General features: G+C 53.3%; 1 protein-coding gene across 1 annotated transcript in view; it reads right to left on the bottom strand.

Moving 5' to 3' along the window:
- Positions 1 to 304: 304 nt before the first annotated feature.
- Positions 305 to 27,156, bottom strand: part of ITPR1 (inositol 1,4,5-trisphosphate receptor type 1) — a 160,142-nt gene continuing 133,290 nt past the window's right edge. The window contains exons 53-61 of the mRNA XM_064723957.1: positions 25,863 to 26,038; positions 25,050 to 25,214; positions 23,653 to 23,848; positions 23,070 to 23,171; positions 21,002 to 21,141; positions 19,354 to 19,519; positions 18,314 to 18,474; positions 6,845 to 7,006; positions 305 to 1,655 (exon numbers count right to left, since the gene is read on the bottom strand). Coding sequence (XP_064580027.1) covers positions 1,566 to 1,655; positions 6,845 to 7,006; positions 18,314 to 18,474; positions 19,354 to 19,519; positions 21,002 to 21,141; positions 23,070 to 23,171; positions 23,653 to 23,848; positions 25,050 to 25,214; positions 25,863 to 26,038 — 1,358 coding nt within the window. The 3' untranslated portion in view covers positions 305 to 1,565. The remainder of the gene's footprint in view (positions 1,656 to 6,844; positions 7,007 to 18,313; positions 18,475 to 19,353; positions 19,520 to 21,001; positions 21,142 to 23,069; positions 23,172 to 23,652; positions 23,849 to 25,049; positions 25,215 to 25,862; positions 26,039 to 27,156) is intronic.

Genomic DNA, 27,156 nt, shown 5'->3' on the forward strand with positions numbered 1-27,156 from the left:
GGGGTTTTTAACTCTCACATGCTCCAATGACAGCCACAAACCTGAACTATCAGTGGGGAGAGTGTGAAGTATCCCAGCCCGGAGTGACCGCAGGTGAAGTTCCCTGGGTGCCAGTGCCTCTCACTGCTGGAGGAGGGACATGCTCTGGTTTTAAAAAAATCAACCTCTGGCCCTGTGGGCACTGGGAAAAGCCCCATCCTTACCTGCCAGGCCCCTGTGACACCACATCCCAGGACACCTGTGTGTGACAGAACTGCCACACACCACCTTGGAGGGGACACAAACCACCAGCAGCCTCTGACCATAGAGTATTTTGCATCATTTATTTAAATACCTATATTTATGCATTTACAAATTTTCATAGCTCTTTCTTTAGCTTTTTTTCTTTTTTTTTTTCTTTTGTAGACAGTATTGCAGAGAAGTCAGCTTCTGTAAAATGAGGTCCATGTATAAAACTATGCAGCGGATTGGAGGAAAAAAACCAGCCAAACAACAACCCAACAAGTTTCCTTTCACACTCTGGAGAATCAGAAACCAAAGAAAGTGACCAAATGAAAGGGGGCAGGGAGAGGAAGGGGTGGGACAGAGCAGCCTCAAACCAGTGGCTCTCACACAAGCATTACACACATCAGTGCTCAGCTACAGGACACGTTTCAGTCGGTGCAGTGCCTGTTTGCTAAAGCTTTAGCAGGCACGTAGGTCTCTAATGAAAAAATAGAAGGAGAGGATCCTACACACTGAGAATGCAAAGCCTGGACAGCCTCGGCTCGGTCCTGGGAGACTGCACCGACTCGCCAGCAGTGCACCCTCATTCCAAACTTCATTTTGCATAAAAAGTTCCCTTTAAGAAATCTTAGCATTTAAAAAACCCGGTGTCTGAGCTCTTCTAGCTTCAGTACTCGAAAGAAATCTCTTGAAAAATACCTCCTGCTTTCCTCACTCGGAAGCTTCAAAATAATGTTTTGCTTTAATCGATACCAATCGAACAGCTCACGGAGTCCCAGCATCATCCCTGGGAGGAAGAGGCAACAAATATGGCATTGCAAGATATTTACACACATGGTACAAAAATGTCCAAGGGTATGAAAAAATCACCAGTTACACAATTTTGCAGCAGCCTCATTTACACCTGTAATTTTATACCATTTATTACATTGTACTAACACACCAGATCCAAAGATGTGCACTCCCTTAGGACATTCAGGAGTTCCAAATATATTGTGATTGCATAATTCATATTGCACAATTGTATAAAAACATAAATACTAGCTATTCTATTCTTTTTTTTTTTTAAATACAAAATACATGTCACATAGTCAAATAATCTTTTCAAGTGCAATTCAGGTGCTCTCTTAAGTCCTTCCAAGGAAAAGGCAATTTTGATAGTTTTGGCACAAAGTTTAACCTCTGTCCCGTGCCAACAGTTCTAATCACAATCCACGCGCCCCCAGCTTGATAAGAGTAGCAGTCATATACATCTAAGTATAAAACCAGGGTATTTACAGGATGCACAGAAGGTTCAGGAGCAGCCTCCGGGCCGGGCTGTTGGGGGTGACCCTCCCAGCTCAGGCTGGTTGCTGCTGCAGGTTCACATTCATGGGCGGGGGGTGTCCAAGGAGACCGATGCGCTGCTTCTGCTTCCTCTGCTCTGTCATCTGGAAAATTAACAAGTTTGCTCATTAGGCCCCGGCGCTTCCTGTGCGTCAGCTCGCCCGCCCGAGGGCCTGTTGTGCTTGGCGTTGGCTGCAGAGCCCTGGCTACAGCCAGAGCCTGCTCCTGGGCCAGGGGGCACTCCAGACTCAGCATGGCCATGAGTGTCTGTGTGCCCGGACAGGGACAGCCCAGGAGAACTTGGGCACTGCCAGGGACAGCCCGTCTGTGTGCCCGGACACTGCTGTGCCAGGGACAGCCTGTCTGTGTGCCTGGGCACTGCTGTGCCAGGGACAGCCCAGGAGAACCTGGACACTGCCAGGGACAGCCCGTCTGTGTGCCTGGGCACTGCTATGCCAGGGACAGCTCGGCAGAGCCCAGACACTGCTGTGCCAGGGACAGCCTGTCTGTGTGCCTGGCACTGCCAGGCCAGGGACAGCCCAGGAGAACCTGGACACTGCCAGGTGGCTCACTGGTGCCCGGACTGCTGTGCCAGGGACAGTCTGTCTGTGTGCCCAGACACTGCCAGGCCAGGGACAGCCCAGGAGATCCTGACATGCGTGCCAGGACAGCCCAGGAGAACCTGGACTGCCAGGACACCGTTGTGTTCCGACACTGCTGTGCCAGGGACAGCTCATCTGTGTGCCCAGACACTGCCAGGCCAGGGACAGCCCAGGAGAACCTGGACACTGCTGTGCCAGGGACAGCTCATCTGTGTGCCCAGACACTGCTGGGCCAGGGACAGCCCAGGAGAACCTGGACACTGCCAGGGATGGCTCATCTGTGTGCCCAGACACTGCTGTGCCAGGGACAGCCTGGCAGACCCCAGACACTGCCAGGGACACCCGGCAGAGCCCGGCAGACAGCAGGAACTGGAGCGGGGAGCAGCCTGCAGAAACCTCCCCTGTCAGGAATTCTCTGTAACCCGTCCAGCAGAGGGGGCGGAAAAGGGGCGAGCCCTGCAGTCAGGCTGGGAATACCCTTGCCTTTGCTGGAAAACACTGAGCACTCCCTGCTCTCATCCCGAGTGAGCCAACAGCCCTCCCCATCTGCCAAGGCAGGGCTTAACCCCCTCACTGCCACACAGCCCAAACTTCGTTATTTAATGAGTGGGAAGCAGATGGGGAACGCCGTTCTCCCGATCGGTGAACCATGAACGGGAAATGGATCACTGGTATTGCTGATATTGAGAAATGGCCACAATCCAATGGCTCCACTCTGCTTTTTAAAACTTTGGGAGGCTTCTGACAAGTTACATAAGCCATGTAAGGAATGGCTCTGGCTGGGCAGGGTCTCAGGAGCGAACAGCTGGGTCCCACAGCTGGATCCCACAGCTGGATCCCACAGCTCCTGCCATGCTGTGGCTGCAGAGGAGCCACAACACGGGATGGCTCACAAGGAATGCCAGGACAGCCTCATCCCTGCCCCACCAAGGGCACCTGGGCTCCCCCAAGAGCCCCCACACCCTCAGGGCTCAGCACATGATCCACACTCTCATCCTGCTCCTGTTGCTCCTTCCAGCTACAGCCACCATTTAACTTCTCCAGTTTTTGCTGTTTAATGACAAATGCCAGCCAGTGTCACTGCTTGTGGCAGCAACACCAGCAGAAGGCAGGTGGTGTGTACCTGTTTGGTTCATTTGTAACACACTTGGGATCACAGAATTGGTAAAGTTGGAAAAGACCTCCAGGATCAAATCCAACAGTCAACCCAGCCCCAGCACCCTGGTCACCGTAAACCACCTGAGTGTGTCTGTTGAAATGCCCAGTTTCAGCACTGATGGAGTTTCCCAGCTGGGCAGGGTACCCTGGTGGCTGGCCAGTGGCTGACCTGGGGCTCTCTGTGGGGATGGGATTGCTCCAAAGGGGCAGTGCTGGGCAGCCTCTGCAAGGCTGCTCTGCTGCACACCCACAGCTCACCCTGTGCCCACTGGCACTCCCTTAACCAGCAGGAAAGGGGCTGAAACACCAGCATTCCTCTTGACACCATAATTAACCCTGACCTTGCTCACTGCCAGGCCCAAGAGAGGCAGAGCTGCTGTCTTCCCTCTCCCCAGGGCTGACTGCAGCCTCCTGAGAACAGGGCACACTTCTGGAATTCTCTCCACAAAAAGCTGCTGACACTTCACAGGGAATGGGAGCAGGAGGAGAGGGTCATCCTAGAGCTCCCTGAGCACACACACAACCCACTCCCTGCTGAACCCAAATGTTAAACTGCTGCTAGGATAACCCACAAGTTATGGAAATGCAGAGAGGCCACGAGGACTTGGCTTAAAAATGCCTCTTTACATTAATTATCTTCACTGAGCAAACTGAGAGCACAATTTCACACTGCCAATAAACTGATTCAGAGGACGCATGGAATAAAAAGGAAAGAAAGAGGAATAAAGAAAAGGGACTGTAGGAGATATTTTTCATGCTGTGTAGAAAAGGGATTGTGCACCCTGGTGCAGGTGTTTGTAGAAGATGTGGCTTTAAAAAAAGGGAAGAATAAAGCAACCAACCATAAATAAGAGGGAGAAATGCAATTTTGGTGTCAATGCAGAACATTATTAATCCTGCACTACACTTAATGCTGTGTGGAGAGCACAGGGCTGCAGGAGGGAGCAACTTATTGCCATCACATTTACTGGAGAGTGAATCTCCTGCAAAAGCTTTCCAGTGACAGCACACCTGGGCTAACAGGCCATAAAAACCAGGCACAGCAAATCCCAGGGAGCTGCCAGGCCCTGGAATTGTGCTGCCAGCACCCAAACACTGCCCAGGGGTTCAGCTGAGCCAGGCTGGGCTCCCCAATAATGCCTGGGCCTGACAGAGGCAGCCTGGCTCCAAAGGTTGTCACCCTGAGCCACACCTGGAGCCCAGGGGGGCTGTCCCCAGCCAGGCCTGTCACCAGGAGCATCACCTGTGCCTGTCACCCTGAGTCTCACCTGGAGCCCAGGGGGGCTGTCCCCAAACAGGGTCTGTCCCCAGGAGCATCACCTGTGCCTGTCACCCTGAGTCTCACCTGGAGCCCAGGGGGGCTGTCCCCAAACAGGGCCTGTCCCCAGGAGCATCACCTGTGCCTGTCACCCTGAGTCTCACCTGGAGCCAGGGGGCTGTCCCAACAGGGCGCCCAGGAGCATCACCTGTGCCTGTCACCCTGAGTCTCACCTGGAGCCCAGGGGGGCTGTCCCCAAACAGGGTCTGTCCCCAGGAGCATCACCTGTGCCTGTCACCCTGAGTCTCACCTGGAGCCAGCCCCCAGCCAGGCCCGGCCCCAGGAGTGATGCTCAAACTCTGGGAAGGATTTCTGGGTGATTACATCTAATCCCCTGCTGCTGCAGACAATTATGGTGTAATCTTTTCACACAGAATTAAAGTGATCAGGATTTTAATGGCTCTTGGTGCACTTTGGGGAAGCAGGCGGGCTGGAGCTCGGCTTCTAATAATTAGAGTCTCCAGAAACCTAACAAGCTTGAAGAGCAAATGAATGAGAGGTTTTCCCTTTATTTAATTACAAGAAAATAAATACAAATAAGAATTCCCTGAGTTAGTTCCTTTCCTGGAGACAGTGCCTGATCAGGAGGAGGGATATACTGGCTTTGTCACATAATTGGAGCATCCTGCATCTTCAGCAGGGCTCTCAATAATGGTACTTAGGGGAATTCCTAAAAGCTATCACCACACTAATGAAGCTGGTTTCCTCTCTTGCTTTTACAGTCAAATAGCTCTCTAAAAGCTAAACCCTTCATTCTTGTTGTCACAAAGAGCAAGGAGAGGTTTTAGTGCTTGGTCAGCCAAGAGGGCTGCGAGCTTCAGAAGGAAGAAATGTGTCGTGAGGCTGTGGCCATGGGGGGCTCCTGTGCCTGCACCTGGAGTCAGAGCCTTCAGCAGGGACACCCAGCACACAGGGCTGGGCCATTGTTTCCAGGCTAAACAGCCAAAACCCTGCCCAGCAAGAATTAAAGCCCAGACAAAAGAGCAACCGCCTCTGCCCTGCATCCTCGGACCAAGTGGAGCAAGGGGCTCTGTGGCACCGTGCCTGAGCACTAATTACAGCCCTGGGCAGCGAGGCTGTCAGCTCCCAGGGCCCCAGTTAATCCCTTCCTTGCCTCCACAGGGTGCTGGGGACAGGGCCCAGCTGCAGAGCTGATTGGGAGGCAGGAGCTGATCCCAGTGCTGGCTGCCAGGGCTCCTGACACAGCAGAGCTGCATGGAGACACCCAGGCAGGCCAGCAGAGCTGGGCAGCAGGGATGGCACTGGTGCTGGGACAGGAACTGCTCCATCCACCACCCAGGTGCAAGTCAGCAATTCATCTCAGCCAGTGCCAATACCTACATCAATTCACTAATTGAACCATCTGGCTCAGGTTATTAATGCACAGAGATAAGCAGCCACCACAAACAGCTCCTGCCAGCACAGGCAGCAGTGCTTTCCTTCCCTGCTCCCTCCAGTCAGGCTGGGATCCCTGGGGACAGCACCAGCTGAAGCCCTGCTGCCTCTGTCCTTCACAAAGCCATTGCTGGGCTGGGCACCAGCCCCACGACAACCTCGAGCCCAGCCAGGGCAGAAGCCACCCAGCTCTTGCTGCAGAGAAGCTGCTGCAGCAGAAAACCCTGCGAGGTCTGTGGAGCACTCGCTGGCTCACAGCAGCAGCAGCAGCAGCGTGGGGTGCAGTGCAAACCCTGCTGGGATGTGTGAGCTGCAGGCTGGGGGTGGCAGCAGCCAAATCTCATCTGCTCAGCAGCACAGCCGCAGCACAGAGCGACCAGCACCACCAGCAACCGCTCGAGGCTGCTCCAGTGTTCTCAGTGGGTTTTGAGGTGCACAGGGTGACACAGCCCTGGTATCAGTGTCACACCCTCTGGCTGACAGGATCACACTCAGCTCTTGGGGTTAAAACCCCAAACAACAACAACAACAACACCCGCAGGCTCCCTGCCCCAGCCAGGACTGATTGAAGTTAACTCTGGTGATGTTTTTAACACGAGTTTTCCCTTTCTGATGTGGCCACTCTGGAACTCGCCAGCTGGGCCAGCACCAGGCAGGTCAGCTGGAGCATGGGGCTCTGGAGGGACTCTGGTTTGTCACTGCTTTCCTACCCACGAGCCACTCTGGGGAAGCTCTCCCTGGGGTCTGCAGAAGCTGTGGAGCTGCAGGAGGGGCTGGCAGGAGCCTGTGCTGCCCATCATGGTGTGTGCCTGCTCCTTACCTGGTCCTTGAGCTCTGAGAGCTGCCCAGAGAGGTTGGTCACGAGCTTCATGGTGGACTCCAACTTCTCCTGCAGGTTCCTCAGCTCGTTCTGCTCTCCCTCCGAGTCGCTGCTGACCAGTGACATGGCCCTCATGCGGGGGAACCAGTCCAGGTTTCTCTCCTGAGGGGCACACAGCAGGGCACAGTTAGCGTTTGCCACCTGAAAACCTGCCCCCAGAGCACAGCTCTGCAGCCACGGGACATTCCTCGATGCAGCAGCTCTGTACTTATCTGGAGCTATCTGCACTTATCTGCATTTGCATCTCACTGGAAAGTTTGCAAAGTGCCAGCCCGAGGCACCGAGGCACTGCTGGGAATTGGGGCTGCTCACTTTGGGTTTCCTCTCCAGCCACTCCCTGTCCCCAGCCCTTGCTCCCTCACACACACCTCAGCATAAATGCACAACCACTGGACATTAAACCAGCCCAGATTTCATGTCTGGACAGTGCTAGAAATCTGCTGCCATCTCACTATCTTTTAGATTGTGTTTGAGGAAGATTTTCTGCTTTTTTGGTCAAGCAAAGCTTGGCCGTGCTGTCTGATAAAAGAAACCAAGTTCTGGAAATTCTTCCATAGCTGAAATACTTCCTTTTTAATGAAAAAGAAAATCCTATTTTGACTGTCTGGTTCAGGCTAAAATGAGGGGCAGATACATTACAATGCACTGCCTGTAGGGTTTTCCCTCAGCCATACAAAGTCTCTCATGGTCCATGTTTGAGTACCAGTCAGAAATGCCACCGGACACAGGAATGTCACTGGACACAGCAATGCCACTGGACACACACTCACTCTGAGGAGCCTGTACAGGCTCACACAGGCACTCGGGTACTCGCCAGAGATGTTAAAAATAAAGGCAGGAGCGGAACAGAAAGCCACAAAAGAGGAGGAGGGGTGCACCCCACGTCCTGACGCCTTACACTTCAACATCAAACTGGTTTCCCATCCAGTCTGCTTCTCCTCCCACGCTGGAGATATGCTCTGAAATGGAAGCTGAACTCGGGCTGGCTGAGGTGAGGTGTGTGTGCTCTCACAGGTGACACAGCTGGGGAGCTCTGAACACGCCAGCCACGCTGAGGGGTGACTGCATTGACACCGAGGGATGCTGTTAATCAAAAATCAATCAGCACTGCGGATTAACAGCGACCAAAGCTCACCCCACTGGCTGGCCAGGCTCTTCTCTGGGCTCCCAGCTCGTTTTTAAAGCAGCACTGCAAACTCCTGGCTTTTTGTCATTCCCTGTCTGAATCTCCAGCTCCAAGCCTTCCCTCCATGCTCCCCCTCGTTCCCAGGAGCATCCATCCTGCTTAATCAGGGCTGTGCACCTCTACAGAGAGCTCCAGTCACATCCTCTCTGCAATTCAGATGCGATGCCAAGACTCATCAGCTTAAATTAGCTGTCTCTGATGTGCCTGGAGTTTCCTTTTGCCAGGATGAGAAGGCAGAAAGCAGGCCCTTTCCCATGCAGGCACCACAGCATTCCCACGTGATGCAGAACTGCCAGGAAGGCTGTTTGCTCCTGATCTCTGTTTACAGGGCAGATGGTTTCTGCTAATAAAAGGGGGAAAAAAAAATCTATGTACAAAAAAAATATGCCTTTACCAAGACAAGTGCCAAAATATTTTGGACTTTAGGGAACGGCAGCCCCACAATTAAGGTTTAATAGCGGGAACAGGCAGCACTGCACTGTGTTCTTCCAGCTGTAGTAAAAGGCTCATTAGGGAGAAGGGGGCAGCTCAGCATTTGTGCTCAGGTCCAGCATCTCCCACCCAGGGAAAACCAACAACACCAACTACACTTCCCCAGGTTCCTCCAGGGAAGAAACAAGGGCAGAGGATGAGGAAAATTAGACTAAAATGCAATTTATATTTGCAGGATTGCCTGGAGCCGCAGGTCCATGTCCTGAGGTTTCCAGGCAGACACAGGAGCCCTGAAGCTCCTGCCTGCCCCACTCTTGCTCCAGAAATATTCTCCTTATTCCCAAAAACGTTTCTAAGGCCATCCCCAGAGCGTTCCCAGGCCCATCCTTGAGAAGGATGAAAGGGATGAGGGAAGCACCAACTTTCCCTACCTGCAGTGTTTCATAACAAATACCCCAAGCACTTTCCAACATCACTCTGCAATTGAAGCCAGCACTGCAGCTGCTGCAGAGGCTGTGACTTGATCCTTGCAGGCCCAGAAGGTGAAATCAAACAGCACCCACAGCTTCTGCAGCCTGCTCAGAGCCTGCAAACTCGCTGCGTTTCTGAAAGCCCCAGCCCTCAAAGTCAGGAAATCTTGGCTTTGATTTGAACAAAACCAACAAAGCACCTCTGGTTCTCATGTCAGGTTGAAAGATGAAAACCAAGCCGTGAACTCCAGAGGCTGAGGCAGGGGAGGGCTGAGCACAAGGAGACACAGCCCTGGGGGTGTCTGAGCTCACACTTCAGCTGGAACTGGCACTGACCCACCTGGAAAGGGTTAATGGGCACCTGGAAATTCCCTGTGCAGGGACAGCCCAGGAAGGACCTGGGCATCCCTGCCCACCCTGACTGGGCTGCACTGCTGTGCCTCCCCACCCCACAGCTGCCAGCACCACGCTAACCCAGCATCTATCTGGGCATGTCCAGCTGCCCCCCAGCAAGGAACAGGGGGTGTCCACCCAAACAGGCTGGGGAAGCACAGCAGAGGTGCAGATACATCCCTGTGGAGGCACCAGGCAATGCTGCTGGCCAGGCTGGGCTGGCACTCACAGGGAGGACAGAGGGGAGCTGCCAGCACGGCTGCCAGGACACAGCTCTGCCTTCTGCACACACTCTGGATTTCCCTGGAAACCTTGAGCCCGCTCTTGAGCCCCCCCAGCCCCGCAGAGAGGAGCTGGATGTGACCAGGCTGCTGACACACAGCCTGGCCTGGCCCTGCTGCGAGCGTGGGGGTGTTTGCTTTCAAATAAATAAATATTTAAGCAGAGCCAGCACCAACGGCACGGAGCAGGAATGCTGAAAGGTCAGGGGATGGTGATCCTGCTGGGCCAGCCTGGCTCCCAGCACTGCCACGCAGGGGTCAATAAAAGATTTATATCTCCACGATCTAGTTTCTGCTGAACTTCAGCTCAGCCCTGGGGTGCCTTTAAAGGCACAGCTTCATGTCCATCTTGGGGCTTTGGAGGTGCTGCAGAGGCACTGAGTGAGCCTGGAGAGGGGAGGCTGCCAAGCTCCTGTGCAGCTGCTGGCACCCACACACCAATGATGCCCTCTGCTCCTCTGCCCTGGGATCCTGGGGTACAAGCAGCTCCTCTTCCCAGCATCCTGGGGTGCACTCTGCTCTTCTTCCCTTCCCAGGATCCAGGGTACTCTCAGCTCCCCATTCCCGGTATCCCAGGGTATCCTCAGCTCCCCATTCCCAGTATCCCAGGGTATCCTCAGCTCCCCATTCCCAGGGTACCCTCAGCTCCCCATTCCCAGTATCCCAGTATCCCCTCAGCTCCCCATTCCCAGTATCCCCTCAGCTCCCCATTCCCAATATCCCAGTATCCCCTCAGCTCCCCATTCCCAGTATCCCCTCAGCTCCCCGTTCCCAGTATCCCAGCATCCCCTCAGCTCCCCGTTCCCAGTATCCCAGTATCCCCTCAGCTCCCCATTCCCAGTATCCCCTCAGCTCCCCATTCCCAGTATCCCCTCAGCTCCCCGTTCCCAGTATCCCCTCAGCTCCCCGTTCCCAGCCCAGGCCCATCCCGTGCTGCAGCAGCCCGAGCCAGCGCAGTGCTGCCGGAAGCGGGCTGACCACAAGCGCTGGGTTTCTGGGTTTCGGGCCGCAGCTCTTTTCTAGGTAAAGTTGGAAAAGTCCCTGCTGTAAGGGCAGCAGCAGGGGTGCTGCCATGCCCTGGGAAGGCAGAGGAAGCGCTGCTGCCATTCATTCTGAGAAGCGCCGGCTCCTGCTGCCTTTCTGATGAAGAGTGCTTCTGAGAAAGGCGGAGAGGTGACCTCAGCACGGGCTGTGCCAGCAGAGGCATCACCCTGCCCCTCCTGGGCAAGGGATGGCAGCTCATGGCAGGGAGCAGGGCTCTGCTCGCCCCAAGGGCTCCCCACTCCTCTCCAAGGTCCCCGTGTACCCTGTGCCTCAGAGTTATGGGTGCTGACGGGCTCATTCAGCCCTCTCCAAAATAAATCCCCACAGCTGCCACCAAAGGGCTGCCCAGCAGCATCACTTACAGAATCATGGAATTATTTTGCTTGCAAAAAGCCTCCAAAAACCTCACCAAGTCCAAGCTGTGCCCCATCCCCACCTTGTCACCCAGCCCAGAGCACTGAGTGCCACGTCCAGTTGTTTCTTGAACACAAGCAGGGAAAGGCAGCAGCAGCAAATTTCAGTTTCTGTCATGGGAAGTTAAAAATCAGACCCACACAGCTACCAAAGAGCTCTGTGAAGCACTCTGAAAACGCATCTGTTTGTTTGTGGTGACATGGGACTCCTCTTGGGTCTTTCTTGAGCTTCCTGGAAAAATCCCCACATCAGGTTCTGTCTCTGCTGCAAAGGGCTCACCATCACTTCTTCCACACCGAGCTGCACTGCTCCCCTCCATGAAAACCAGCATCTGATGGCGTCTCCCCCCTCCACACTCAGAGCATTCTCAACTCCTCACATGGCCCATGTTGTCCCACAAGAGGCTGGCAACACAAGGTTCAGGGTGCAATAACTAATTATTTCCTTTTCTCTGTTAAACACCCAGGTGGCACTCGGGCTGGCACAGAGCAGCGAGCCTGGAACACAGACACCACTCCCAAAGGTGCAGGATGACCACGGCCCTGCCCCTGGGACAGCTCTGCTGTGGGTGACTGCCTGGAGCCTGGCTGAGCACCCCCAGCCCGATGGACCGTGGGGACGGGGCTCCTGAGGGCCATGTCCGGCCTGCCGAGAGGACGAGGCCTCCTCTCCACACCAGGCTCCTCTCGGGCTGCTTGATCCCACTGAAGTGGGGCCCGCTACGGCTGTGGGGCCGGGCAGGAGCAGCAATTCCCCAGAGGGGCTGAGCTGCACAGCTGCTGGCAGGGGCTGCTGTCACCCACATCCTCTTGCACAAGGGCCAGCGGGGTCAGGGGATGACTCAGGGCCGGCCTCACCCCAGCCCGGGGCCGCCTCAGCACGCTCGGCCCCAGGGGCGTTCTGGTCCCAGGGTTTGTGCTCCCCGTGTGTCACCCCAGGGTTTCCAGGCAGGACCCTTCCCCCTCTCCAACAGGCACCCACCCTGGCAGCTGTCTGGGATCCACCCAAAGCCAGCAGTTATGCAAACATCCATTCCCCAGAACTGCCCCCAGCCTTTCCTTCTGCTTTCATCCACCCAGGCCTTGCTCACACACACGCTCAGCCCAAGGGGAACCTTTGCCTGGTCCAGCTGGATGCCAACCCAGGATTCCCAGCATGGATATATATATATGTATATTCCCAGGTGGTTTATCCGGGAAAATCAAGCACTGGGTTGGAAGGGATCTTAAAGCTCATCTTGTTCCACTTCCTGCCATGGGCAGGGACACCTTCCACAGTCCCAGGTGGCTCCAAGCACTGTCCAAGCTGCCCCTGGGCACTGCCAGGGATGAGGAAGCCACAGCTGCTGGGGAAGATGAGGCTGGCCATTCCTTTCTCCCAGTGCAGCTCCTGGGCTGCACCAAGGGTGGAACAAGTTCCTCCCCTGTGAGCACAAAGCTCAGCCGAGCCTATGACACAGTGTTTCCAGCAGCCCAGGGCCTGCTGCCAAGCACTCCGGGCTCTCCCAAGCCTCTGCCATGATTTCTTCATTAACCCTGCAATTATATTGGCTAACTCTGGCCAGCTATCTCAAGATGCAGCTTGTTGGGAAGTTACCACCAAACAAAGCACTGTCAGCTCCAGGTCACATCCTGACCTCCTCAGTCTTCCTCCTCCTCTCCCAGCTTGCACCAGTAGCACGGTGACTGGTAGCCCCAAAACCCCAATTTCCTCATCTGTAACCCAGTCATTTGCACGGGCTGCTCACCCCTGTGTCTGCAGCTGCTTTGCTCAATATTGATATGACAAATCTCTCCTATTTGACTCTGCCTGAAGCACAGGATTTCCAGGCACGAATGACAGATGAACATAACCACGTTTCCAACACTTTCTCAGACTGCAATTTCATGTCCATATGTCTTTCACCAGTGCTGCAATCATTAAGGCCTTTTGGAACGCTTTGGGTTGGAAGTATCCTGGTGTGCCCTCGTCATTCCTGGGGTGCTGCAGTGCCAAGCCAGTCCTGGCCATCTCCAGCTGAACTGGGTTTCGTGGAGAGCCTGGGACACTCCTCAAAGCCATCCCCACTGCTGAACGCCACCTTCCTGCTGGGTTTCAGAGCAGTGACTGTCCCTGCTGGATAACTCCCTGGGAAAGGCTTCAAGTCACACCCGCACTTCTGAAAGGAGGAGATTTAAAAGCCTGACACTGATGGAATCTCGTCTTTGCTTACCAGGAGGCTGTGCCTTGGCAGCAGTCACTCAAACCCAGAATCAGAAACACTTTCCTTCACAGGACAGAGCTCAGGACACCAAGGAAAAAGCCCAATAATATCCTTAAATCCCCAGCTTTGTACACAGAGGTTAGCTAAGGCACAAAGGGAAATCTGTAACCTTCATTCCTATTCCAAATTCCTTTAAGGCTACCTGTGCCATCACTCCCATTTGTAAATGGTTCCTCTTCAATGACAACACAACCCAGATTTGGAACTCAGTGCCCTCGATCTGGACACGGAGCTTGGGCAATTGTGCCACCTCTGCCTCATTTCTGCAATAAAGGCTGCTAATGACACAGATCCTGCCTGGACTGAAAACAAAGGGGAACTGCAGGAGCTAGTCAGGAAGATCCATGCTAACTGTTCCAAAGCTGCCTTTACTTTTTAATGAGCACATCTGCATGCACAGCCCCTGCCAGCCCAGGCTGCTGGAGGTGCAGAGCAAGGGATGCAGAGTCGGGCATGCAAATATTTGTCTGTGCTGTGACAGCCCATGCAGCTGCCTGCAGACAGCTCAGGAATGCACACAAACCCCGGTGCCTGTGTGGTTTTCTCCTTAGCGAGCTGCAGAGTGAGAGATGTGACATATTCTAAATGCCTGCACACAGCTGGCTGTGGCACAGCCCTGCCAGGGCCCCGGTGACAGCTGGGCTGGCAGGGCTGCAGGGCTGCCCAGGCTGCCACAGCAATGCAGGCAGAGCCCAGACCTCCAGGAGGAATTCTCAAGGCAGGATGGCAAGATAAGACATTTAAATGAACTAATCTGCAGGGAGTTGCACGGAGTTCACATGAGTCATCTGGGTGTGGATGTCAATGTCTGGCCAAGGCGATAAGTGGATCCCCCCACCTCCCACACACAGGGTGTTATTCAGACATCACCTGATCTTCCTGGTGACTGCAGAGCCTCCAGAACCGGGGCCTTTGTTCCTGGGAATCACGGGAGGCACCCTCAGCATCCTTCCCCATGCTCCAAGCACGGAGCCAGCCCCTGTCTCTGCAGGATGGAGCACACACATAATCCTAACCCTAACCCTAACATCCCTGCTCTGGCCAGCAGTGCTGCACAAACACCAGGAGCTGAGCATCATCTCTGCCACCGAGAGATGCTTCCCACATCCACAGCACTGTCTCTGCCATTAAACTGATATTAGGGGGTGGCTCAGGGCTGCAGTGCCAAGGGCAGCTGCTCCATGCCAGCTGCTGAGATCCATCTGCCATCTCCAGGCACCACGAGGCTGCCAGGGCAGGGGATGCAGAGAAGGGGATGCAGGGCAGGGGACGCAGGGTGGCTCAGGGCAGGGGATGCGGAGAAGGGGATGCAGGGCAGGGGATGCAGGGCTGCTCAGGGCAGGGGATGCGGGGCAGGGGATGCAGGGTGGCTCGGGGCAGGGGATGCAGGGGAGGGGATGCAGAGTGGCTCAGGGCAGGGGATGCAGGGGAGGGGATGCAGAGTGGCTCAGGGCAGGGGATGCAGGGGAGGGGATGCAGGGCAGGGGATGCAGAGTGGCTCAGGGCAGGGGATGCAGAGAAGGGGATGCAGGGCAGGGGATGCAGAGTGGCTCAGGGCAGGGGATGCAGAGAAGGGGATGCAGGGCAGGGGATGCAGAGTGGCTCAGGGCAGGGGATGCAGGGCAGGGGACGCGGGGCGGCTCAGGGCAGCAGTGGGGTGTGCACAGCCTCAGCTCCCCCCACCCCACCCCTGCAGCCCCATTCATTCCCTGAGCATCCCCAGCCATTCCCAGCACAGATTCCTGAGATAGCCCGAGTTTGACATCATCTGTGGCAGCAGGCACAGCTGCCCTCCTGATGAAAGGGAATATCATCCCTGTTTACAGCAGCAGCAATTCCAGCCTCCATCAGCAGCCTGGACCTGCAGCTACAAGCCCAGGGCAGCCTGGCCCTGCATGGACTGAACCAAACCAGTCCAGATCCAGAGCCACCAAGAGCCCCAAACTGGTGCCAGGACAGGGCTATGGCAGGGAGAGTGACAGTGGCACAGCAGCACTGCCAGAACAGTTAACAGATTTCATTTTACAGAATCCCAGACTGGTTTGGGTCAGAAGGGATCTTGAAGCTCATCTCAGTGGGCAAAGACACCTCCCACCAGCCCAGGCTGCTCAGGTCAGATCACTGCTGGGTTTTTTAATTTTGATTTTTTGATCAGTCTTCAGTGCCCTAAACTCAACTCTATTTCCCAGTGCACCTGTTGACTTCTTTCCTCGTGATGTGTTTGAACTTAATGAGCTTCTGTCTGTGAAGAAATATAAAATTCACTAAGGAACTGTAGTTAATAATTGATTTTCAAGGCTACAATTTCTTTTAATGTGGGGCCAGGATCGTGAAGGGTGCAGGATGAACGCTATGGGCCAGATCCAGCTCTGCCATCCCCAGTACAGTGGGAATCCTCAAAGCTGCCTTTCTACACACATTATTTTCAGACAAGAAAGCATCAAAATTCAAGATCACTCTTAAAGGTGCCTGAATATTTACTAACTGCATAAATGAAATTGTCCAGGATTCTTTTGATACCACAGTGCTTAAAATATCCTTAAAGCACTGCACAAGCAGCACTGGAAGCAGCTCACAAACTGACAGTGGATATAATTTAAGTGTCCTAAATTCTTTAATTTTTTTCTTTGCTGTTTTGTAGTGCCAGAACAACCCACAAATACTAAATGGCAAAGGCAATTTTAAAAATTGTATTTTCCCAATTTTTTTTTCTTCCATTTACCGAGGGGCAGAAACCCAAGAGCATTCTGCAGGCATTTTGTTGGGAGTCAGAGCACAGGTGAAACATCTGAGGTGTGTTCTGCCATCTCAGGGGGACTTGGAGCACACGATGCCTCCTAGCCCAGCTCCTGAAACTGGGTCCAGCAGCAGCTGAGCGCTGGTGCCACGCTCAGCCAGCCCGGGAGGACGTGCCCCATCTCTGTCACCATCCAAGATGCTACAGTGCCACCTTCAGTCGGAAACACGGGAGGAAAATCCCCTCAAAAGCCAGCCATGCCCCACGGAGGCTGCCCAGAGAGGCTGGGGCTGCTAAGGCAGCGCCTCCACCGCCAATCTCTGCCTTGGCACTCATGGAATTGATTGAATTTAAAGCTTTCCTCGGTCTGTCCCTCTGCATTCACGGGATTTTGCCCACAAAGGTTGGGGGGTCCCCATCCCTGGCAGTGCCCAAGGCCAGGTTGGATCACCCTGGGACAGTGGAGGTGTCCCTGCCATGGCAGGGGTGGCACTGGGTGGGCTTTGAGGTCCCTCCCAACCCAAACCAATCTGGGATTCTGTGAGCACAGAAAGCTTGAGGAACAGATGAACCAGGCTCCACCCAAATTATCCCTAAAAACACCTTAAATGGGAAAAAACCCACTTCTGGCTCCTCCAGCAGCATCTCAAACAGGTCTGGTAGAGAAAGAGATTCACCATGTTTTACACCCAGATTTTAGGGCAGAAAAGGAAGTTCTAATGTTAAAGGACACTGGGAAGAAATTGATTTTCAGAGTGAGCTTTGCCAAATGGCTCCTCAGGAATCCAGGGACTGCAGAGGACTCCAGAGCCAGGGCACAGCAGCCTGAGCCTGGGGCAGGATGGTGCCAGACACTGAGGTGAAATCCACATTTCCTGCCTGTTCCACACTCCTGCAGGTACACCCCACATTCACCAGCCCTCACTGAGCCCTGCTCTCAGACCTTCATTTAAAACTGGCTCATGAAATGCAAACCCCACCAGCTACAGACACATCCAAAGCTCTACCTATGGTTACATAAAATTGCATCTGCATGAGACACTCTGGCTATGCATAATTTATCCCTACTCCCATGCACACACAGTAATTAGCCCTTGCTGACACTTAATGAATGGGAATTCTCATAAAAGTTCTCCAGTTTTTGTGCTTCATGCAAACATATTCAGTGACTAATTTTTGCTCCTTATCTAATCCAAGCCGTTCATCTGAAATAATGAATCGGGTGCCAACTGAAACTTTCTTTAAACTGGTTTTAACAACAACAAAAACACAGCACAAATTCATCTTTGAGAAGCAAAGGCACAACACAAAATTGTCTTTTAGAAGCAAAAGCCCTTCAGAAGAGTGCAGAGCTCCCCCCTGAAGTCATGCGTGCTGCGGGGGGATAAAGGAAGGGAGCAAAATAATCAGGCAGGCTGGAAAGCAGCAGTGATGCACTTGGTTATCTCACTGTGCTAATCCCCCGTCAGGTGACTGCTCACAAGATTGCTTTAAGCCCTCATTACTGAGGGAGAAGCAGGACGGGCGCTTTGGTGACCCCAGAATAACACGTCTGACCTGGGAGAGGGCTCAGGGCATTGCAGAGCCACCCCAGCGAGCTGGAACCCCCAGCAGATCAGGGAACAGAGGCACAAAGTGCTCTGCTCTACAGAAATCACACTGAAATGCTGTAAATCAAACAGCTTTTGCTCCCCAGCCAGAAGACACAAATTAGTGACTGGGCTTCGGATGTAATTCCAGGAGCTCTGAACCTGCAGCTTGGCAGAGAGGAGGCTTTTAATTCTCTCATTAAAAGCCCTTCCAATTGAGGAGACGTTAATTGTAGATTTTCACAATAATAAGTTCAAATCATATGACAACAAATCCTACAAGTCAGTTGGAGATATTTATACCAGGACAGGTTATAACCTGTTGGTTGTGCTTCAGATACTTCCACCAGCTTGAAAATACCCCCCCTAAATGTGAATTTAAGGCAGAACAGCTTCTCTTCCCCTGATCCAAGCCACGGGGAGTACCTGGCTGTCACCACTCACTGTCACCTACCCCAGCACACACACAGAGCGCTCTGGAGGCTGGGAAGTCACAGGTACATGTACAAAATAAAATAAATACAATACAGAGCACTGAAGCCAATATTCCACTGGATTGGTCTAATCTAGGAAAAAAAAAAAGCAAAACTCCAAACTCACCTTGATCATTTCTGCCACATAACTCTCTGGTCCTGTGTATTCTGTGGAATCTTTGACTTTCACCAAGACAATAAAGCACAAATAGTGCCACATGTTGTGCTCCTCCTTAATGTGCTCTTCAAAGGTCACTGTCTTGTTGTCAAACTTATCTCTCTCCAAACCTGTGAGAGGACACAGGGAGAACCATGAGTGTTTGCCGGCTGGGGACCAGGGAAATCAGATCTAGGACAAAACTGGCTTCTAAAGTCTGCTGCACTTCTGCAAGCCGCTGTCATTCTGGAATGGACACTGAATATCAGCATAAAATGTGATAAAGGCCCAGGGAGAGAAGGAAGGAGAGAGGAAGGAGGAGAGGGAGGAAGAGAGGGAAGGAGAAAGGAGAAAGAAGAAGAGAAAGGAGAAGAAAAAGAGAAAGGAGAAGAAGAAGAGAAAAGAGAAAGAAGAAAAGCGAGGAAAAAAGGTCAGACAAGAAAGAGAAGAAGAAGACGAGGAAGAGAAGGAAGAGAGAGTAAAGTGCAACAAGTACTGCTTATATTTATTATACATAACAGAAAAAAATATTGGTTAAAAAAGGCAACAACCCCGTAGCAAGCAGTTAGTTGGATTTCATAACACATCTCCTATTTTTGGGCAAACTGATAGCAAAAGCAACGTTTGCTTTGCAGCAAACTTCCAAAGGTTCCCCCGTCAGGCTGTGTGTTATGCAACACGGCAGGACCATGTCAGTCAGCCACAGCACCTCCACTCCCAACCTGCTGGTGGGAAAAGCTTCCACAGGCACGCTTGGAAGAAATGACTGCTCATAAAAATCCCTCCTGTTCCCACAGGAAGCTGCTCTTCGAGCAGAGGGGAAGCAAGAGCTGGAGTCTGGAGGGAAAATGGGATCCTGAGCATTGCCCATCTGCTCCTGCTGCCAAGCTGCAGTGCACGTGGTGCCCAGGGACATGAACTGAGCACTTCAGGGCTTTTGCCTCATCCTTGCAGCTCTCCCTGCCCCACCCAGAGTAACCCCTTCTTGTTAAGGGTGTCTCCACACTTACCACAAATAAAGCAAGTTGTTTTTAAAATTTCTTCTTTCTTCTGTTTTTCACTCCTTAAATCAGCAAAGGTGTCAATGATCACCCCAAAAATCAGGTTCAGGACGATGATGATGACCATGAAGAAGAACAACAGATCATAGATCACTCTAGCAGCAAAGAGAGGTTCCTGCAAGACACATTCTGGAATTATTAACAGCTCAATCAGCTACACATCTCACCCTTAATACCACCCTGCCCCACACCCCTTTGCCTGAGATTCTCCCCTGATGATGATCTCCAAGGGGAACTCACAACTCAAAACATTAAATGAGACTAAAATGCAAAAATCACTGAAAGAAAAGCCAAATCAGTCAGCTGCCAGTGTGGGATCTCTGCAGAGCTGCTCTTCCTGTGTCCAAGATTTTGGACTTCTCTCACTTTCATAAGAGAAAACTCTTCTGGCACTCACTGAAATTTGTTCTCACCCCTCCCTGAAGCCCTTCCAAATTACATCCTTATATTAATCTGCAGTGTATCAACAGAGGAGCAGTGTGGACCATTAAGTTTTTAACTGGAATTTAATATCATTAATTGCATTTAATAGCCATGTAAACTGGACCTTTCAGTGTACATTCCACATTTATTGCAGGCCTGAATATCCCAAATATCCAGCCCCCATTTTCACAATCATCCTGCCAGTCAAGTGCCAAACTTATTATTAAGAATTAAGTAACTCTGAAGGCTAAGTTTTAGAAAAAACTTTGAAATGTCAGTTAAAACAAAAAAGCACTGCCCCCAGTGTGGCTTTGGGAGTGACAGCCTGAGCCTCAGATAGCAGAGCCATCACAGAATGGTAGAATGGGTGGGAAGGGACCTTAAATCCCATCCAGGGACCCCTCCCACTGTCCCAGGTGCTCCAGCCCCAGTGTCCAGCCTGGCCTTGGGCACTGCCAGGGATCCAGGGGCAGCCCCAGCTGCTCTGGGCACCTGTGCCAGGGCTGCCCACCCTGCCAGGGAAGAATTTCTTCCTAACTGCTGGACACAAAAGCTTAAACAGCAGTCAGAGGGGGAGCCAGAGGGGTGTTATGGAAAATTCCTGCTGCTTATCCTGGTCCTCACTCTGATGACAGCTCCAAACCTCATCATCCTTCCTCCCCCACACTCCCACCAGCCCAGCCTGGTCCCTGTCCTCCCCTCCCTCCCATCTCTCACACTGCCTCTCCCCAGGGATGCTGCCCTGGCACCCAGCAGCCAGCACAGCATTCCCTGAGCCCTCAGGCTGCTCCCTCACTGCTCTGTGCCCATCTCCTTCCTGCAGCTCCTCAGCTCACACTGCTGCTCCCCCATGCTGCTCTCTGGACAGCCCAGAGGTGATGAGAGCCTGGGAGGGGTGCCTGGAGCTCAGTGGGACCCCAGGGATGTGACCCCAGGGATGTCTCATACCAGGGATGTCACCCACTCTGATGTCACCCCAGGGATATCTCACCCCAGGGATGTCACACCCCAGGGATGTCACCCCAGGGATGTCACCCACTCTGATGTCACCCCAGGGATGTCACACCCCAGGGATGTCCCCCCATGCGTTCAGAGCAGAGCACACCCGCTCTCCCAGCAGAGCAGATCCAGCCCTGCTCAGCAGCAGCCTCCACCCCCAGCCCTGGTGATTTACCTCTTTGGAAGGTTTCCTGAGCACATCACCTACTCCACCCCCGCTCCTGAGCCCGTGACTCAGAACAGTAACAATGCACATCAGCAGCGTCTCGCACGTATGCTCCTTGTTCTCTTCCTCCAGCTCCTCGGTGAGCAGCTCTGGGAACACAGCAAGCAAAGACACGTTTCACAGCCAAGATTAGCTCTAAATCCTCCTCTCCATTCTTTGCTGGCTGTGCTCTCTCCCCCCTCACACTGCCAGCCTGTGCTGCAGGTCCCTGTGGGTTCATTCCCCAAATCATCAATCACAGAACAGTGTGGGTGGAGGGAACCTCACTCACCCAGCCCCTGCCCAGCAGGGTCACCTGGAGCAGTGACACAGAGCATCCAGGTGGGGTTGGGATGTCCCCAGAGAGGGAAACTCCACAATTCCCTGGGCAGCTGCTCCAGGGCTCTGCCCCCTCCGTGGAAAGCAGCTCTTCCTCATGCTGAGGCAGGACCTGTTCATGGCCACTGCTCCCTGTCCTGTCACTGGGAACCACTGGGAAGGGTCTGAAGCCATTCTCTGACACCCCTGGGGACATTGTGAGGATTGATGGGATCCCCTCTCAGTTTCCCCTGGACTAAACAGGCCCTGAACAGTCTCTGCCCATAGGGGAGATGCTCCAGACCCCTCCTCACCCCATAACCTCCCTGGACCCTCTCCAGAGCCCCCTGGGAGCAGATCTCCTCCCTGCCCTCCTCTCCCCATCCCCACCACTGTTTTCCCTTGTGCCTGAACTGCTGCCTGTGACTGGGTGCAATCTCTCTGCATGCCTGCTCTCATGCACAGCTCAGCTCAGCAGATGCCTGTTTATACAGAAGCCGAGCTTTCTGACAGCTCCGAGGACAAAGTGTTGCCTCTTCCACTCTCCCCTGGTGCCTGACAGATTGCACAGCCTTTGGGCTGCACTCAAAATGGCAACTTCCACTCGGAGCTTTCAAATGGCTAAAAGATCACTGCTTGTGGAAACAGCATTGTGCCAGAAAAGCAGCACACCTCTCCTGACCTTCTCTTCGCTCAGCTCCAGGCTCCAACTTCGCTGCTTCACTTGCAGAGCTGCTAAAATCCACTCCCCAACCTCACACACTCCCCTGTTCCCATTAAACATCTCCCAGAAACGCTCCTGAGCAGATCCCAGCCTCCCACAGGCAGCCCTGTGCACCCCTGAATACCCAAAACCCGAGAGCAGTGGCCAAATATGGGCACCAGGAACACCCCTGAGCACACAGGACCCTGGAATCATTCTGATTATTTGTGATACAAAAACATCCCTGAGCTTTCCTTCCTGCAGCCAGGGAGGAGCTGAGAGAAGCAGCTTTTCCTGCAGCTTTTCCTGCAGCAAGGCTGAATTTTACTGTCCCAGAGAGGACCCCTGAGCCAAGCAGAGCCTCTGCTCCTGTGAGCAGGGCTGGTGGCATCACTGACCATGCAAGAGCTGCCCTTCCCAGAGAAACTGGGAAGTTCTGTCTGCCCCTCCCAGCCAGCACCGTAAATCTCCCACATGGAAATTACATTTTCTAGAAATAAAACTGAAATATTTCAATACCCAGGTAATATCTCACTTTCTTGATCTCTAAAGCCCCCAAACCTATCCTTGTCTACTTAATCCATCGAGCACTTCCTGCCATGATATTAAAAGAGTTTCCTTAGTTTGAGACAGAACAATGCTGCCAATAAACCATATTTCACAGGGCATTATCTTCTGAGATCACATTTAATAGCCTCATGTTTTAAAATAATAAACTTTGCAAAGAGGCAAACTGCATCTCTTCCTTCTGCAATTGATGCAGAAAATTCAAGAGTATGGCAGTGTTTTATGAAGTCTGGTTTAGTTGTAAGTTTCTCTGCTTTAGCCACTTCATCTAACAGATGTTATTTATGCTGCTGGCCTAAATTAATCCTATCTCAAGTTAATCTCGTGATAGCTTTGTTCTCAAATTTATTGCATAGGATTTTCTGAAGAAGTCATTTTAATTGAAGGTGATTAAGCAAAGAAAGAGTGCGAGCTGAGGGTGTGAGTCAGGAATCCCAGGGAGGTACTCACGGTCCGAGGGGATGATGGAGGAGCAGTTCTCACTGCTGCCTGCCTTGCACACATCTGAGTAGAGGAACTCCCCAGTCATGGTCTCACCGGGCTCTGTGTGATCTGAAACCACAAAATGCTGCATCAAAGGATGCTCCAACACCCTGCAAGGTGACTCCTCAGGTACTGGGGCTCCCCATCACACTCAGTGTGCAACTACAAGGCATTTAGAGCAGTATCTTACCCTAGAGTTTAGAAGGGCACAGTTACTTCCTGATTTACACATTCCATGGCTTTAAATTCAACCACAAAACCTTTTTTATTTCCCAGAATCCCAGATTCACTGAGGTTGGAAAAGACTTCCAAGATTCTCCATTTAGTGGCAGATGCCCCAGCCCAGAGCTCTGAGTGCCACATCCTTGGGCACCTCCAGGGATGGGCACTCCAAACCTGCCTGGGCAGCCTCTTCCAAGGCCTGAGCACCCTTTCCATGGAGAAATTCCTGCTGCTGTCCCACCTGGAGCTCATTCCCCTTGTGCCATCCATGCCCTGGGGAACAAGAGCTCATTAACACAACCCACGGGAAGGAGCAGCTGGCACTGACCTGGCAGCAGGGTCTCGTTGGGCAGCTTGTCCACTTCCAGGATGAAGTCGTCCTTGAAGAAGAGGTAGCCCACGATGGAGAAGAGGTAGACCAGGATGAGGGCGAGCACGGCCGTCAGGATGATGGAGCGCCCGTTGCGCGTCACGCTCTTGATGACGTTGAGCAGCGTCTCCTCCCGGTACACCAGGTCAAAGAGCTGGGGACAGCCACGGCAGCACATGGGGCACCAGCAGCACTGCTGGCACCTGTCCTGGCCCCAGCGCCCTGGGGCAGCTGTGCCCTCCCTGCAGCAGCCTGGCCAGCAGCCCAGGTGTTCCTGCCTCGGCGCTAGGCACACACCAGGCTGCCAGCACAGGCTGCTGCCTGGCTTTAATTTACAGTATTAGCTACCCCCTCACAGCCTCCAAACAGCTCACTGCAAATTGCAATTTGCTGTTTTCTTTAAATCTTCATTTACTGAGCATTTCATTAAATAAGCGATATTTTTTCCCAAAATCTGTGTTTGGATTTCTCTGCTGATGTTTCCTTCATTTTTCACTGGGTCTGGGACAACCCACAGCAGATTCCAGGTTGTGGTTGTGATCCTGGTGGATCCAGGTATTTGTTAAACTGGACCTCCATGAACACAGCAAATAACCAGCTCAGGTACCAGAGGATGTGGCAAACACCAACAAAGGCACAAAAATAGCCTGTTCTGAATGGGATTCAGCTTTGCTTCAACACTGACACATCTACACCACTCCCATGAGATCCCCTCCTTCAGTGTTATTCTAGAAGAACTGTGCTGTGCAAGGTGAATCCCACCCCAGAGAGAGGGAATGTGTGCCAGGATCTGTGCCCATCTGTGAGGGCTGGAGCCTGGATCAGCCATGGAGACACTCCAGAGTCATCCAGCTCTCAGAAAGCACAGACACTGTGCTACATTATTGATAACAACACAGCAAAGCATCACAGCCCATCTCATTCTGCCCCATGGCAGGGACACCTCCACTGTCACTGTCCCAGGTGCTCCCAGCCCTGTCCAGCCTGGCCTTGGGCACTGCCAGGGATCCAGGGGCAGCCCCAGCTGCTCTGGGCACCTGTGCCAGGGCTGCCCACCCTGCCAGGGAAGGATTTCTCCCTCATACCTCATCTAGACCTCTCCTCTTTGGTTTAAATCCATCCCCCCATGTCCTTTCCCTATCTGTGCAACAAGCCACACATCAGCAGAAGGGATGTGGCAGGAGTCCTGCTGTCTCCCTAGGTAACTTCTCCTAAAGAAAACCTTCAGTCTGTGGCTTTTCCCAGTGTCTGTCCAACAGCTTCCCAGCAGAAAAGCAGAAATGTTCCTGGATATGTCCAAGATGGGACTTCACCAACAGAGCAGAAGATGTTCTGAGGGCCAAGCAAACACCCACCAAGAGGCTGTAGAAGAACTCGTGCACGAAGAGCCCCAGGGCACAGATGAGCAGGTACAGCAGGTGATAGAGGAACTCCACGTCCATGATCATGGCCTTGTACCCTCGCGTGAAGGTTCCGCAGTTACCCACAAAACTCATCAGGAAAATGATTTTATTACAAACCTAAGGGAAGATCAACCATAAATTAGGCACAATATCAGGGAAAACAGATTGTTTTTTTCAAGCTGGAGGTAACTTGGCACTTTGCTGGGCAATCCCTTCCAATGCCTGACCATTAAGAAATTCCTGCTGCTGTTCCCCCTGAGCCTCCCCAGCCCACCCTGAGGCCGTTCCCTCTCCTCCTGTCCCTGTTCCCTGGGAGCAGATCCCAAATCCTCCCGGCTGTCCCCTCCTGTCAGGAGCTGTGCAGAGCCACAAGGGCCCCCCTGAGCTCCTTTGCTCCAGGCTGAGCCCCTTCCCAGCTCCCCCCATCAGACTCACAGTGCATAATTTCCTGAGCCTCACACAACCCCATAAACACTGAGGCACTTTGGGTGAATAACCTCGTGCTTTAGGTCACAGGCTCCTCCCCATGCCTGTGTGAAGCTGGAGCTGTTCCTACACTGAGCAAAACCTCAGAGCTCTGCCTGCAGCCTGGGGAGCCAGGATTAAATGAGCAACTCAGAGCCCTCATGTGAGGAGCAGCCCAAGGAGGGCATTACTCCTCTCACCACTGTGTCTCAGGCTATTTCTGCTCCATGCCTTCCCACAGAGGTAAGGAACCCTGCCATCAGGGGCAGAGGAGGCCAGAGAAGCCCCCTGGGTGCTTACATTGAAGGCTCCCAGCAGGAAGAGGGTGGGCTGCAGCCCCACGGAGAAGATGAGGCGCAGGATGGTGGAGGCGATGAGGGCGCGGATGCCGTGGGGCTTGGGCAGCGCGATGACGATGGCCAGGGAGATGAGCATGGCTGTCCACAGCAGCCCCGACAGGTGGGGCTCCAGCGTGCCTGGGCAGAGGCAGAACACACCATTGCTGCACAGCCAAACCCACCAGAGCACTGCCACGGGTCCTGCCTGTGTGGGCATCACCCACCCACTGCCCTGGGTGCTGCCTTGGTGGGCATCACCCACCCACTGCCCTGGGTCCTGCCTGGGTGGGCATCACCCACCCACTGCCACAGGTCCTGCCTGCATGGGCATCACCCACCAGAGCACTGCCTGGGTCCTGCCTTGGGTGATGCCTTGGTGGGCATCACCTACCCAACTGCCCTGGGTCCTGTCTGGGTGGGCATCACCCACCCACTGCCCTGGGTCCTGCCTTGGTGGGCATCACCCACCCACTGCCCTGGGTCCTGTCTGGGTGGGGCATCACCCACCCACTGCCCTGGGTCCTGCCTGCGTGGGCATCACCCACCCACTGCCCTGGGTCCTGTCTGCGTGGGCATCACCCACCCACTGCCCTGGGTCCTGCCTTGGTGGGGCATCACCCACCCACTGCCCCGGGTCCTGCCTGCGTGGGCATCACCCACCCACATTCAGCATCACCTGAGCCTGCAGCAGCTTTAATCACAAACTCATTACTAAATCCTTATGCAGGTGATGAGTGCTACAGGATCTCCATTGTGGTGCTCACACCTGAGTGCTGAGGGCCTTTGCAGCCCCTGTGCTGTGCAGAGACAGTGCCTGGGCAAGTGAGGACACTCCCTGACACTGCCCCTGATGTGCTTTTGGTCAGACCCTCACACCCATTTTTGGCATCTTTTGCTATTTCTGGGTCTATTCAGACTGTCCCCTGAGACTGGCTGCTTACACAACACCAAGCCTTGTAGCTAAAAATACACTTCCCTGAAAGAGCCATAAAAAATATCCAGCCCCAAACACCATTTACCCAGGTTGATGCAGAATGGCAGACACCTCTTCCTCAAAGCTGACTTAAAAAATTTTTGCCTTCAAGCAACTGGTTCTCAACAGCCAAAAAGCAAGATCCCCCAAATTTCACAGCCCTCTGCAGCCCTTGTGCAAGCACATCCTCACAGAACTTGTGTCTGACTGGCAAGATCCTCACCCAGGGCTTTTCCCCCCTGCTCCCAAATTCAGGCAGCTTAGGAAATATTACTCTCATCTG

The sequence above is a fragment of the Zonotrichia leucophrys genome, chromosome 12 (genome assembly GCF_028769735.1).
Source record: "Zonotrichia leucophrys gambelii isolate GWCS_2022_RI chromosome 12, RI_Zleu_2.0, whole genome shotgun sequence".
Lineage (NCBI taxonomy): Eukaryota > Metazoa > Chordata > Aves > Passeriformes > Passerellidae > Zonotrichia > Zonotrichia leucophrys.